This window comes from Chiloscyllium punctatum, chromosome 36, assembly GCF_047496795.1.
Source record: "Chiloscyllium punctatum isolate Juve2018m chromosome 36, sChiPun1.3, whole genome shotgun sequence".
NCBI classification, from domain to species: Eukaryota; Metazoa; Chordata; class Chondrichthyes; order Orectolobiformes; family Hemiscylliidae; genus Chiloscyllium; species Chiloscyllium punctatum.
Genome location: NC_092774.1, coordinates 48,616,287 through 48,630,039, shown reverse-complemented (window position 1 = coordinate 48,630,039; position 13,753 = coordinate 48,616,287). Strand labels below are relative to the sequence as shown.

The window sequence follows — 13,753 nt, the reverse complement described above, 5'->3', positions numbered from 1 at the left end:
CACATTTAATATTTCCTTCAGGTTATGAGTGTTCGGCCTCAACCACACTTACAGTAAGAGAATTCCAGTTTCTCGCCATTCCCTGGGTAAAATAAAAATGTTTCCTCACATCTCCTCCAATTGTTCTGTCCTTATCTCAGGTAAATGTTCCTCCTCATCGATCTGTCCATCAAGAGAAAAGATCTTTCCTGTCGATCATTTTTGTGCTCCTCATGATTTAAAACATCTCAATCATGTCCCCACTCAATCCTCTTTGCTCTGAGGAAAACAACCCCAGTCTGTCCAATCCCTCTTCATAACTGGAACTCTGCAGCCCAGGAAACATCCTAGTAAATCTCCTCTGCACCTTCTGCGGTGTTATCACATCCTTTCTATACTAAAACTGCAAATAATGTTCTAACTGTGGTCTATTCAGTGTTTTATACCATTCCACCATGAGCTCTAAATCTTAACTCTATAACATGAATAATAAAGACATACTATCTGCCTTCTTAACTACTTTAGTCAACCGGTAGGGATTATACCTTAAGGAACCATTGTGCTTAACACAGAGGTCCCTCCAATTCTCAGTCCTTTCTTAGGTGTCTATCATTCATCATGCATTCCCTCGTCTTGTTTGTCCTGTCTAAGTTCACCACCTCACATTTATTCAGGTTGAATTCCACTTGCCATGGACCAGCCCATCTGCCTAGCCTGTCTATACCCTCTTGTAATCCAAGGTTATTCTCCTCACTATTTGTCACCCATCAATAGTTGTATTGTCTGCAAACTCACTGATCAACCCTTCTACATTCAAATCTAACACTTTAAATGAACAACCACCTCAAGGGCCCCAGCTGGAAATACCTCAACCATCACGGTTGTGGCACGGTGGCTCAGTGGCTAGCACTGCTGCCTCACAGCACCAGGGACCCAGGTTCGATTCCAGCCTTGGGTGACTGTCTGTGTGAAGTTTGCACATTCTCCCCGTGTCTGTGTGGGTTTCCTCCCACAGTCCAAAGATGTGTTGGTCAGGTGAATTGGCCATGCTAAGTTACCCATAGTGTTAGGTGCATTAGTCAGAGGGAAATGGGTCTGGGTGGTTACTCTTCGGAGGGTCGGTGTGGACTTGTTAGGGTGGAGGGCCTGTCCCCACACTTTAGGGAATCTAATCACTCAGCTAATTGTGGACTTGACTTTAAAACTTGCCTTGAATCTCATGAGCTCTTCCCTTTGCTATAAATCTCCCATGCAGGATGATAGCAAAAGATTTGCTGAAGTTGAAGTAGACTGTATTAAATGCATTATGTTCATCTATGCACCTCTTGGAAACAGTCAATCATGTTGGTCAGATTTGACCTATCCTTAACAATACCATGCTGACTGTTCGTAATTCATGCCTGCTTCTCTAAATGCAAATTCATCTCTCAGAATTGCTTTCAAACATTTTCTTCACTGAGATTAGACTGACTAACTTGGATTATCCCTACCTTCCTTCCTTCTTGAATAATGTTACCTCACTGGCTTTTCTCCAGTCCTCCAACACCTCTCTTGTGGTCAGAGTGGTATTGACAATTATTGAAAGTGCCCAATTATTCTGTCCCACGCCTCACTCAGCCTGGGATACATTTCACCCAGCCCCTTATTTACCATTAAAACAGCCAGATTACCAGGAACATAAAAAAAAACAAAAGAATCATGGATGTTGGAACTCTGAACCAAAAACAGAAAATGCTGGAAAATCTCAGCAGATCCAGCAGCATCGGTGAAGAGAAATCAGAGTGAACATTTCGGGTCCACTGGTGCTGCCAGACCTGCTAAGATTTTCCAGCAGTTTGTATTTTTGACCCGGAAATGCCATTTTTGTTTGTGCTAATTTCTTTAATTTTGTCACAGTCCTTCTCCCTGATTCCTGACATAAAAATCGTCCCCCTCACTAGTGAAAACCAACCCCAAAGTACTGACTTAGAACCTTACCCACATCTTCTGGCTACACGCACAAATTACTACTGTGGTCCTCAATGGTGCCTATTCTTTTCCCCATTATTCTTTTATGCTCATTGTGCCTGTAAAACAGTTTAGGATTATCCTTTATTTCACCTGCCCGTAATACTTTCATATCTTTTTTGTGGACTTGTTGGACCGAAGGGCCTGTTTCCACACTGTAAGTAATCTAATCTAATCTCCTAATTTTCCTTTTAAGTTCCCTCTTGCATATTCTATGTTCCTCTAGGGCTTCTGCTATTTGGAGCTTTTTTGAACTAGACTGTCTTGTCCTTAAACTGACATAAAGGCTCTTGCTCTGTTATTTATTTAGCATGATACTACAACCTCCCCCCCACCTCCCCGACACACACACACACACACACACACACACACACACACACAGATTTCCATATAAGCCTCCTTTTTTAAAAAAAAATCCAATGTTAGATGTCCCTTGATATTCAAGGTTCACATGATTTGATGATAGTCTCACCCTTTTCTTTGTTGGATCATGTTGGCCCCTGCAGTCTCCATATATTTTTAAATGCATCCCACTGTTCTGAGACAGATCTACCTGCAGTCCACTCTGAACAAATCATATCTAGTTGTATTGAAACCAGCTTTCTCCCAGTTGAGATCTGAGATTTCAGGCCCATCCTTGTCATGTCCCTAAACAATCTTGAATCTAACAGAATTATGATTGTTGTCTACCAAATAATCTTTCTGTTGATACTTCAACCACCTGCTCAGCTTTATTGCCTAAAATTATGTCCAGGACCTTTCCTGTATAGTGTTCTAAGTGCTGCCTTGGGTAGGTCTCCTGAATGCTGCAATCGATTCACTGGTCAGAATTGTGACATCTTCTCCTCTTTAACCTCTTTCACAGTCTCAGCTGGAGACCATGTGTTCTGGATTTTTGAGCTGCCAATCCGACCTCTCTCTCTCAACCGTTTCTCAGCCATTGCTCCCAGTGCCTCTTTTGTATCATTTTAAGATGCCAAAGTCATTCTGTTCAATAGTATGTTCCCATGCAGTTGCAGCAGGCACAAGATTCTCCTTTAATGCCCTCCTTTCTCACTGTCCAATTCCACAAACATTCCTTCCATGTAATTTAGGCTATTGCAGTCTTCTCTACACTAACAAGACAAAATAGAAATTGGTGGCTACTTTACAAAGCACATCCACTTATGTCAATTTATCTTAACTTTCTCTCTGACAGCCTGCAAAGAATCTCCAGAATTTCCTGTTCTTATTTCAGATTTCCATTACCTACTTTTTTTAATATTCAGCAATGTCATCCAGGAAAATACAAAAACAGCATATGCCACAGTGTCTGTTTTGACTCTGACAGCTACATTTACAGTTATTGGAGGTGAAGATTGGGGCAGAAATAGAAGGAAAGCCATGATTCCAGAAAAGGAATTAATTTGAGTAAGAAATATTACAGACTCGACCTGTGTCTTGAACAAAAGACTAGTTTACATGATTTAATACTGAAACTGCAGTCTACTAATAGTAGCATAAACAACCCTGATGAACATGAATCAGTTCGATGTGTCATTCACAGCTAAATCCAACACTGCAGTCAGTAGTGAACTCGCTAATCTTTAAATTGGTGGCATTACGGAGTGAATGACAGAGGGACAAAGGATGTGGATTGCAAGCATCTTTAACTCTACCAAAAAGTTACCAAAACAGCAAACACATCTTTGGAACGAGCTAGTGTATGGCAAACCCATCACTTCCAAATTTGCCAGCCCGTTTAACAGTTATATGTTGCCGTTAATCAAATTGGATCAGGATGAGATTTATTTCTGATGTTAAAGATCCCTCTTTATGGGGTATAATTCAATGTTTCCCCAGCCAGTTTGATTTATTTTGTAAATTTTACCCTCTAAATGAATAATCTTTCTTCGGACTGCGTGGCGTTTCTGAAAAATTAAACTGAAGAGTGATTTATTTGCACTTGTTGTCATGGGTTTTCTGTATTTACTGCTCATGATTCAATCTGTTCTGCGTTGGCAACTGAAAATATGAGTCTAGATCAGAGAGGTGCTGGAAAAGCACAGCAGTTCAGGCAACATCCAAGGAGCAGTAAAATCGACGTTTCGGGCAAAGGCCCTTCATCAGGAATACAGGCCTGTATTCCTGATGAAGGGCTTTTGCCCGAAACCGATTTTACTGCTCCTTGGATGCTGCCTGAACTGTTGTGCTTTTCCAACACCTCTCTAATCTCGACTCTGGTTTTCAGCATCTACAGCCATTGTTTTTACCCAACTGAAAATATGAGCAATCACTTTGTGAAACACCCTCCATTCTGTTTCTAAGATGTTTTCTATTCAGAATCAGGATGCCACAAGAGTGGGAATAGAATGGGAGGCTGGTTTTACTTGACCAGCACAGACACGGCAGACCGAATGGCCTCTTTCTGTGCTGTAAATTTTTAATGGTTCTATTTCTGCCTTTAAAACTAAAAGCAATTGATTTGACCTTCAACACCTTCTGGGAAGAAAATTTCAAAGCCTCTGAGAAAGAAAAATCACTTTATTTTCAACTCAAATGGAAGACTTTGTATATTTAAATTATGTTCCTACTTCTAGTCTCTCTCAAAAGGGGATACACCCTTTCAGCATCCAACCTGATAGAAGTTTTGTTTTAAAGGGAAAAGATTTGGAAGTCAAGCCATGAGGGAAGTCTCAGAATGCAAGACAGAGGAGCCAACTTATCAGTGCCACAGCCACTGGGTCTTTCACTAAAAGTCTTTGACAGGGTAAACTTGTGAAAGATGTTTCCACTTATGGATACCAGTAGATAATAATTAATCACCAATAAATCTAACGTTCAGTTCAGAAGCAACTTCCTTTACCAAATCTTACAGCAGAAAATTCTGTATATGCTCAGCATAGTTGATTCAGAAAGAATCAGGTTTTTGCAGTGACACAGTGAAGTTTGATAACATAACTTGTGTTCAGTTCTCCACAATCACTCACAAAACTGCTGAATGCTCCTGCAGATTTTTTTTTAAAAAACTTAAGATTTACTGCATCCATTTCACTTTTAATTGAAGAATATTAAGAATGTGGGAGCCATTACTAGAGAATTTCGCAACCCAAACTAAACTGGAAAAGTGTGAAGACAGTCCAGCATCCGAAAGTGCCAAGGGCTTTGCCAAGTCACTTCATTTGGTGACACAGCATTGCAGTCACACGGAGAGACACCATATCAAGTATGTGAAGTCAGTTTCCCCAGCTGATTAACAATCCAGCTGCAAAACGTCAAAGCGTTTGGAGGGAGCCCGCTTGTGCTAAAGTGATAGTGTCTGAACAGGTTAATTGGGAAAAATAGGTTAACTAAAAAAATACAATTCAAAGCATTTGAGGCACAGTTAGCACATTTTACAGGAAAGATAAAGCTTTGATGCTCTGCATACAGATAATAAATGGTTCAGAAAATAGGATCAGCAATAGGCCATTCAAGGTAAAAACAATGACTGCAGATGCTGAAAACCAAATACTGGATTAGTGGTGCTGGAAGAGCACAGCAGTTCAGGCAGCATCCAACCCCTTCTTTGGCAGAGAGACTTCCACAGCCCCATCCCTGTCTGGGTGAAGCAACCTCGCAACTAATTGGCCCCATCCTCGTCTCTCCACTGTAAGCCCCTGGTGCTGAACTCCCTGGCTTTTGGGAACTTGTTGGCTCCACCCACTTCCTGCGTCAGTTCTTCTGCTAATTTTGTATCTTGATTTGACCACTGCATTGATTTTGGAACAAAAAGAAACCCCCAACATTTTGCATCCTTCCACAGTGCAATTCAATGGCACACTCCCAGCCCAGCGAGTCAGGTGACGCTGTGGATGTCCCTGAGACCTGAACGCATGCGCGTTGCGGAACGCTGGTGGAGCATGCGCATTGCCACACCGTGAGTGGAGCCGCGGCGAGCGGGCGGAGAAAATGGCTGCTGCAACAAGATCATAAGGTAGGTTGCTGGGGGAGAGGAATGGAGTTAACCGGGCGGGCCGGATAGCTTCATGAAGGTGCAGAGCAGGCAGCAAGTGTGAACAAGAAGTGAACCGCCCCCGCTTTCAAGTGAAAGGTCACAGTTGACTGAACCTGCCTGTTCGCCGGAGCGCGGCTCCCATCTTTATTGGGGGCAACGACGAGCACGGCGCATGCGGGGCGGCCATGTTTATTTGGGGCAACGGGGAGCAGAACGCATGCGCGGCAGCTATCTTGAGGCAAGGGAGAGGTGCGTGCGCAGTCACCCTGGACCAGCTGTGCAGAGAACGCTGAGTTTCTGTCTGCACTAACAGGGAGGGAATTTCCACAGGATGCTATAAAGAAAGGATTTACACGCAGCAAGAGAAAAATTGGTCTCTCCTGATTGGCTATCCTGAGACTGACAGTTAATGGATTTTGTATTTACAGGATTGTGCAAGCAAAAGATTGATGGATGCAGAGTTCAGACCAAACATCTCAATCCCTGGATCTTTTTGCACCTGAATCAGATGGACATCTGAATATGGAGGGATTAAGGTTTGTCTCTTCTGTCAGCAAAGATCTCAGGTACCAAGGTGACTGGGAATGTACTGAGACTCACAACCTCTGGTGAGATCACTGCTGGAGAACTTCAGTTTAATAAAAAAAAAGACAGAAAAAGCTGCAGAATCATAATACCATAAGCTTCAATCTGCAATTTGAGCGGGAGAGGGTACAATCGGAAGTGACAATGTTTCTGTTGAATAAAGGGAACTATGGAGCTATGAGGGAGGAGCTGGCCAAAGTTCAATGGTGCAATACCTTAGCAGGGATGACAATGGAGGAACAATGGCAGATATTTCTGTGTATAATGCAGAAGGTGCAGGATCAGTTCATTCCTAAAAGGAAGAAAGATTCTAGGAGGAGGCATGGGTGGCCGTCGCTGACGAGGGAAGTTAAGAAACATATAAAGTTAAGAGAGAAAAAGTATAACATAGCAAAGATAAGTGGGAAAACGGAGGACTGGGAAGCTTTTAAAGAACAACAGAGGATTACTAAGAAGGAAATATGCAGAGAAAAAATGAGATACGAAGGTAAACTGGCCAAAAATATAAAGGAGGATAGTAAAAGCTTTTTTAGGTATGTGAAATGGAAAGAAATGGTTAAGACTAAAATTGGGCCCTTGAAGACAGAAACAGGGGAATATATTACAGGGAACAAAGAAATGGCAGAAGAATTGAATTGGTACTTCAGATCCGTGTTCATTGGGGAGGACACAAGCAATCTCCCTGAGGTAACAGTGGCTGAAGGACCTGAACTGAAGGGAATTTATATTTGCCAGGAATTGGTGTTGGAGAGACTGTTAGGTCTGAAGGTTGATAAGTCCCCGGGGCCTGATGGTCTACATCCCAGGGTACTGAAGGAGGTGGATCGAGAAATTGTGGATGCGTTGGTGATTATTTTCCAGAGTTCGAGAGATTCGGGATCAGTTCCTACGGATTGGAGGGTGGCTAATGTTGTCCCACTTTTTAAGAAAGGTGGGAGAGAGATAACAGGAAATTATAGACCAGTTAGTCTGACCTCAGTGGTGGGAAAGATGCTGGAGTCAATTATAAAGGATGAAATTATGACACATCTGGATAGTAGTAACAGGATAGGTCAGAGTCAGCATGGATTTATGAAGGGGAAATCATGCTTGATTAATCTTCTGGAATTTTTTGAGGATGTAACTCTGAAGTTGGACGAGTGTACCTGGACTTTCAGAAAGCTTTTGACAAAGTCTCACATAGGAGGTTAGTGAGCAAATCTAGGGCACATGGTATCGGGGCCAAAGTACTGACTTGGATTGAAAGTTGGTTGGGTGACAGGAAACAAAGAGTAGTGATAAACGGCTCCATTTCAGAATGGCAGGCGGTGACCAGTGGGTACCGCAGGGATCAGTGCTGGGACCGCAGCGTTTTACAATATATATTGATCTAGAAGATGGTATTAGTAATAACATTAGCAAATTTGCTGATAATACTAAGCTGGGTGGCAGGGTGAAATGTGAGGGGATGTTAGGAGATTACAGGGTGACCTGGACAGGTTTGGTGAGTGGACAGATGCATGGCAGATGCAGTTTAATGTGGATAAATGTATGGTTATCCACTTTGGTGGCAAGAACAGGAAGGCAGATTACTACCTAGATGGAGTCAAGTTAGGTAAAGGGGCAGTACAAAGAGATCTGGGTGTTCTTGTACACCAGTCAATGAAGGCAAGCATGCAGGTACAGCTAAGAATTTCTGTCATATTTGACTTGAAGATGTGTTTCAGACCACATGTCCACACAGTCACTGATACCAAATAATTCCATCACCATAACGTCACCCATCTCCACCCAAACCTGGCTGACCTGCTGCAGAAGGTTGAGCACAGGAAGTTTTTAAAGTGCTGAATTGAAATTTGGGCTGCTGATCTTCAAGCTCCCATTGTGGCTCTTTAGAATAGTACAGGAGACGAATGAAAGATAGGACACAGTGGGATTGATGCGGAGAATTAAAGTGATAACTGCCTGCAAGCTCGCAATTCAGCTGACAGACTGAACCAAGGCTGTTCCACATAGTGTGCTGACTCTGATCTCCAGCCATCTGCAGTCCTCACTTCCTTGTCAGTGGAGAGCAGACTGCATCGCGATCAGCGAATACAATAAATGCAAGAAGTAAATAAACCATTTGGTGCTCTCTTCAATAATCTCGAGAACAGCCTGAATAAAGATTAGATTAGATTACTTACAGTGTGGAAACAGGCCCTTCGGCCCAACAAGTCCACACCAACCCGCCGAAGAGTAACCCACCCAGACCCATTCCTCAACATTTACCCCCTTCACCAAACACTATGGGACAATTTAGCATGGCCAATTCACCCTAACCTGCACGTCTTTGGACTGTGGGAGGAAACCGGAACACCCGGAGGAAACCCACGCAGACACGGGGGAGAATGTGCAAACTGCACACACACAGTCGCCTGAGGCGGGAATTGAATCCGGGTCCCTGCGCTGTGAGGCAGCAGTGCTAACCACTGTGCCACCGTGCTGCCCACAGATGCTTCTTTGATGAGTAAATTTTGCTTAATGAAGCAAACTAATTGGCGGAATTTCAAATTCTAGTCCAGATGTCGGGCTCTTTAGCATCAACAGACATAAACCCAAACTGTCAGAATATCGATGGGTTCAGTTCTGGCTGTGGTCAGCAGCAAGATGCAATCCCTTCTGCCTCGCTGAGCCAGTGCTCGTTCTCTTCTTAGCATGGCCTCACTCGTGTTTGCCTCAGAAGGGATTGTTCTCGCGTGCATCAGCTGCTCTTGTCTTTCCAAGTGTCGGGGATTTGGAGATTCTGGTTGAATTGCTGATGAATGAAGTCCATCTCCTTTTCCTTTCTCCCTCCCCCCCTCCCCCTCCCCCTCCCCCTTCCCTCCCCTCCCCCTCCCTCCCAGTCATGGTCCTCGCTGTGTCTTTCTCTTCCTGCCCAGACCTGGATCGGTGAAGGACGTGACTGAATCAGTTAGGTTTTGTCAACACTCCTCTGGCCCTCATGGATCACTGTTTGAAATATGTTTTATAGGGCATTGGAAAGGGACGATTTTTCAGACAGCAAGCTCAAGACAAACACCGAGTCAGAGACACTTAATTCATCGGGACCTGAATCTCATCGGATTTTGAACATGGAAGGTAAAAGCACTTGTAGCAGTGGGGAGAAACTGTACTCGTGTTCTGTGTGTGGACGAGTCTTCAACCAATCATCTGGCCTGTCAAGACACAAAGTTAGTCACAGCGAACAGAAACCGTGGAAATGTGGGGACTGTGGGAAGGGGTTCAATTACCCGTACGAACTGGAGACTCATCAGCGAGTTCACACTGGGGAGAGACCATTCACGTGCAGTGAGTGTGGGAAGGGATTCACTCAGTCCTCCAGCCTGCTGACGCACCAGCGGGTCCATACGCACGAGAGACCTTTCAAATGTCCAGACTGCGGGAAGTGCTTTAAAAGCTCCTGGGAGCTGATGACCCACCAGCGTGTCCACACTGAGGAGAGACCATTCAGGTGCTCTCACTGTGGGGCCGGCTTCAAGTACTCATCTCAGCTCACTGTCCACGAGCGCAGTCACACGGGGGAGAGGCCGTTCACCTGCGCGGAGTGTGGGAAGGGGTTCACCCAGTCATCGATCCTGTTGAAGCACAAGCGAGTTCACACCGGGGAGAGGCCGTTCACCTGCACCGAGTGTGGGAAGGGCTTCGCTCAGTCGTCCAGCTTGCAGACCCACCAGAGAGTTCACACCGGTGAAAGGCCATTTGTTTGCCCTGATTGCGGGAAGCGATTCACTACCTTATATAACCTGCTGATACATCAGCGCATTCACACCGGGGAGAGACCGTTCACCTGCTCAGAGTGTGGCAAGAGATTTATTAACTCATCCCACCTGTTGAGACATCAGCGAGTTCACAAGTAACTTGAGAGATTGGATTTTGTCGCTTGTCACATCAGGACTGAATCATGTTTGTTGGAGTTTGTTCCTGCCGCTGTTAATAAAGGCCAACATCCAGTCATATGTGCCAACATTCTGGATGAAAGTCGAATAGATGAGTTTCAGACACGCTGTGTCAAGTATTTTCTAATATCACTGAAACCCATTCGTTCCTCTTGAAGCGCTCTCTCTTTGTCTGGTTTCCTCCAACAAGTGCAAGATACTTCTTTGTCACTCACATTGAGACAGTCTGAACAACTGCCTGTGCCTCCGTTGCGTGAGCCGACTGGAGAAAATGCCTTCAGGAGTTTGTCCACCTCCACCCCTGGGCACTCAGCTTTCTCCGGTTTCACTCTCGATGTGCTGTCAGCTCTCAGGTTGCCCATTGAGACCCACCACCTGCGCACCTTCGACCCAATTCTCCAAAAACTGCCGACTGTCTCCCCATGTTTGCTGCTGCTGCTGCTAACGGTTCGCACTCTGTCTCTTGTGGTTCTGTCCCTCTCCCGATAATCCACCCGAAAATAAACCCTTCACCCCACCGTCCTTTCAGACCTCTGTCCCTTGTTCACACACGCCCTTTCTTTTCTGAGGCCTTGATGTCACTCAAGGATGTATCCTCGATCTTTCCTATTTCCCATCTACGCGCTGTCACTTGGTCACACCATCTGAAAGCACTGTGTTACTTTTCATACATCCAGCTCTCCTCACCAACATCCCTCACCGTGGGCGGCACGGTGGCACAGTGGTTAGCACTGCTGCCTCACAGCGCCAGAGACCCGGGTTCAACCTGTGTGGAGTTTACACACTCTCCCCCTGTGTCTGCGTGGGTTTCCTCCGGGTGCTCCGGTTTCCTCCCACAGTCCAAAGATGTGCAGGTCAGGTGAATTGGCCATGCTAAATTGCCCGTAGTGGTAGGTAAGGGGTAAATGTAGGGGTATGGGTGGGTTGCGCTTCGGCGGGGCGGTGTGGACTTGTTGGGCCAAAGGGCCTGTTTCCACACTGTAAGTAATCTAATCTAATCTAATCCCTCACCATTCCGAAAATGTTACAAAACAGATCAAACTACTCATCCCACATCCAGTACTGGATGAAATGCAGTTTCTTCCGATTATAAATTGGGATGATCAAGGCCATTGACTTCGTTCGCTCGAGATTAGATGCCCCAGTGTGTGGAAACAGGCCCTTCGGCCCAACAAGTCTGCAACGACCTTCCAAAGAGTAACCCACCCAGGCCCATTCCCCTCTGAATGATGCACCTAATGCTATGGCCAGTTTAGCATGGCCAATCCACCTGACCTGCACGTCTTTGGACTGTGGGAGGAAACCGGAGCACCCGGAGGAAACCCACGCAGACACGGGGAGAATGTGCAAACTCCACACAGACAGTTGCCTGAGGCAGGAATTGAACCCGGGTCCCTGGTGCTGTGAGGCAGCAGTGCTAACCACTGAACCACCGTGCTGCCCGGGGTGATTGAGGTAGAATAGCACAGCTAACAATTTCGGTTATATTTGACTTTAACATGAGGTTCAGAGTACATGTCCACACAATCACTAATACCAAATAGTTCAATCTCACCCATCTCCATCCCAGCCGAGCTTATCTGCTGCTGATACCCTCATCCAGTCCCGTGTTCCTGGTAGAGTTGATGATTCCAATGCATTCCTGACCAAGCTCGCTCGTTTATCCCACCCTCCTCAGCAAATGCAAAAATCATACAAAATTCTGCTGCCTCCATTCTTTCCTGCATCAAATCCCCTGTTCACCGATGTGCACACTTTGGCTCCTGGACAGGCAGTATCTCAAATTTCAAAATTTGCAACCTTGTCTTCAAATCCCCCGTGACCTTCTCCCTCCCTCCCTATCTTTGTAATCTCCAGCCACATAATTCTCAGGAGAGCTGTCCACATCGCATTGTGTCCTCAAGTCTCCCTGATTTTCATCACTCCATCATTGGTACTGGGCATGGGTGGGAAACTCTTGATATTCTTTTCCTGAACCTTTTCATCTCTCTCCTGATTAAAGAAGGTTTGGGAAAGCAAATCAGAGCAGGACTCATACACTTAATGGTAAGGTCCGAGGGAGTGCTGCTGAACAAAGAGACTTTGGAGTGCAGGTTCATAGCTCCTTGAAAGTGGAGTCGCAGGTAGATAGGATAGTGAAGAAGGCGTTTGGTATGCTTTCCTTTATTGGTCAGAGTATTGAGTACAGGAATTGGGAGGTCATGTTGCGGCTGTACAGGACATTGGTTACGACACTGTTGGAATATTGCCTGCAATTCTGGTCCCCTTCCTATCGCAAGGATGTTGTGAAACTTGGAAGGGGTTGCGAAAAGATTTACAAGGATGTTGCCAGGGTTGCAGGATTTGAGCTACAGGGAGAGGCTGAACAGGCTGGGGCTGTTTTCCCTGGAGCGTTGGAGGCTGAGAGGTAACCTTATAGAGATTTATAAAATCATGAGGGGCATTGATAGGATAAATGGACAAAGTCTTTTCCCTGGGGTCGGGGAGTGCAGAACTAGAGGGCATGGGTTTAGGGTGAGAGGGGAAAGATATAAAAGTGATCTAAGAGGCAACCTTTTCACACAGAGGGTGGTATGTGTGTGGAATGAGCTGCCAGAGGAAGTGGTGGAGGCTGGTACAGTTACAATATTTACAAGGCAGATGGATGGGTGTATGAATAGGAAGGGTTTGGAGGGATATGGTCCGGGTGCTGGCAGGTGGAACTAGATTGGGTTGGGATATCTGGTCGGCATGGACGGGTTGGACCGAAGGGTCTGTGTCCGCGCTGTACATCTCTATGACTCTAAGCTTGTTAAAAACAGCCTGTCCCGTTAATAATCTCCACCATGTTGCCTTATCTGACTCTTTTAAAAAATCTTCTCAGAAGCCCCTTAGGACGTTTTATCACATGAGGCATATTATACAAATACACGTGGTTACTGGTTCACAACACCAGTTTGTGCACAGTGAGACTGCACAAGCAACAATCAATCAGACGAGTGACTGGTTTTCTTGGTGTTAAGATACACATGCTTGTCCTGCTGGGGAGAAGCTGTGGAACCCCCTGAAGCTCACAGTGGAGCTGACGGAGTTGTCGACCCTGCAGTGAACCTTGAAGGACCGCTATGTGGGATCTTTCCTCTTCATTCACCGACTCCCAGGTGAAGTTGCTTGCACCGTCAAACCGGTCGCTTTGAACCTCAATCTCACTGTGGTCTTTAGAGAAAAGGTTACAACGTTCTGGTATTCATTTCACATGGTTTCTCACCCTTAGAACATATCAAAACGATTCAAAACTGACGGACATGGA

The 13,753-nt window shown here is 45.3% G+C and overlaps 1 protein-coding gene across 3 annotated transcripts in view; it reads left to right on the top strand.

Moving 5' to 3' along the window:
- Positions 1 to 5,884: 5,884 nt before the first annotated feature.
- The window catches only part of LOC140460471 (uncharacterized), a 16,484-nt gene continuing 8,615 nt past the window's right edge, over positions 5,885 to 13,753 (top strand). Inside the window, exons 1-3 of one of the 3 annotated variants that reach the window (XR_011954109.1) lie at positions 5,885 to 5,941; positions 6,391 to 6,498; positions 9,540 to 9,646. Coding sequence is in view for 2 of the 3 variants with exons in the window: in XM_072555016.1 (XP_072411117.1) it covers positions 6,416 to 6,570; positions 9,540 to 10,425 (1,041 nt within the window). In the remaining variant the exon portion in view is untranslated. Of the gene's footprint in view, positions 5,942 to 6,390; positions 6,571 to 9,539; positions 10,560 to 13,753 lie in introns of those variants that run through there. The other 2 variants (XM_072555017.1, XM_072555016.1) reach the window with 2 other exon arrangements.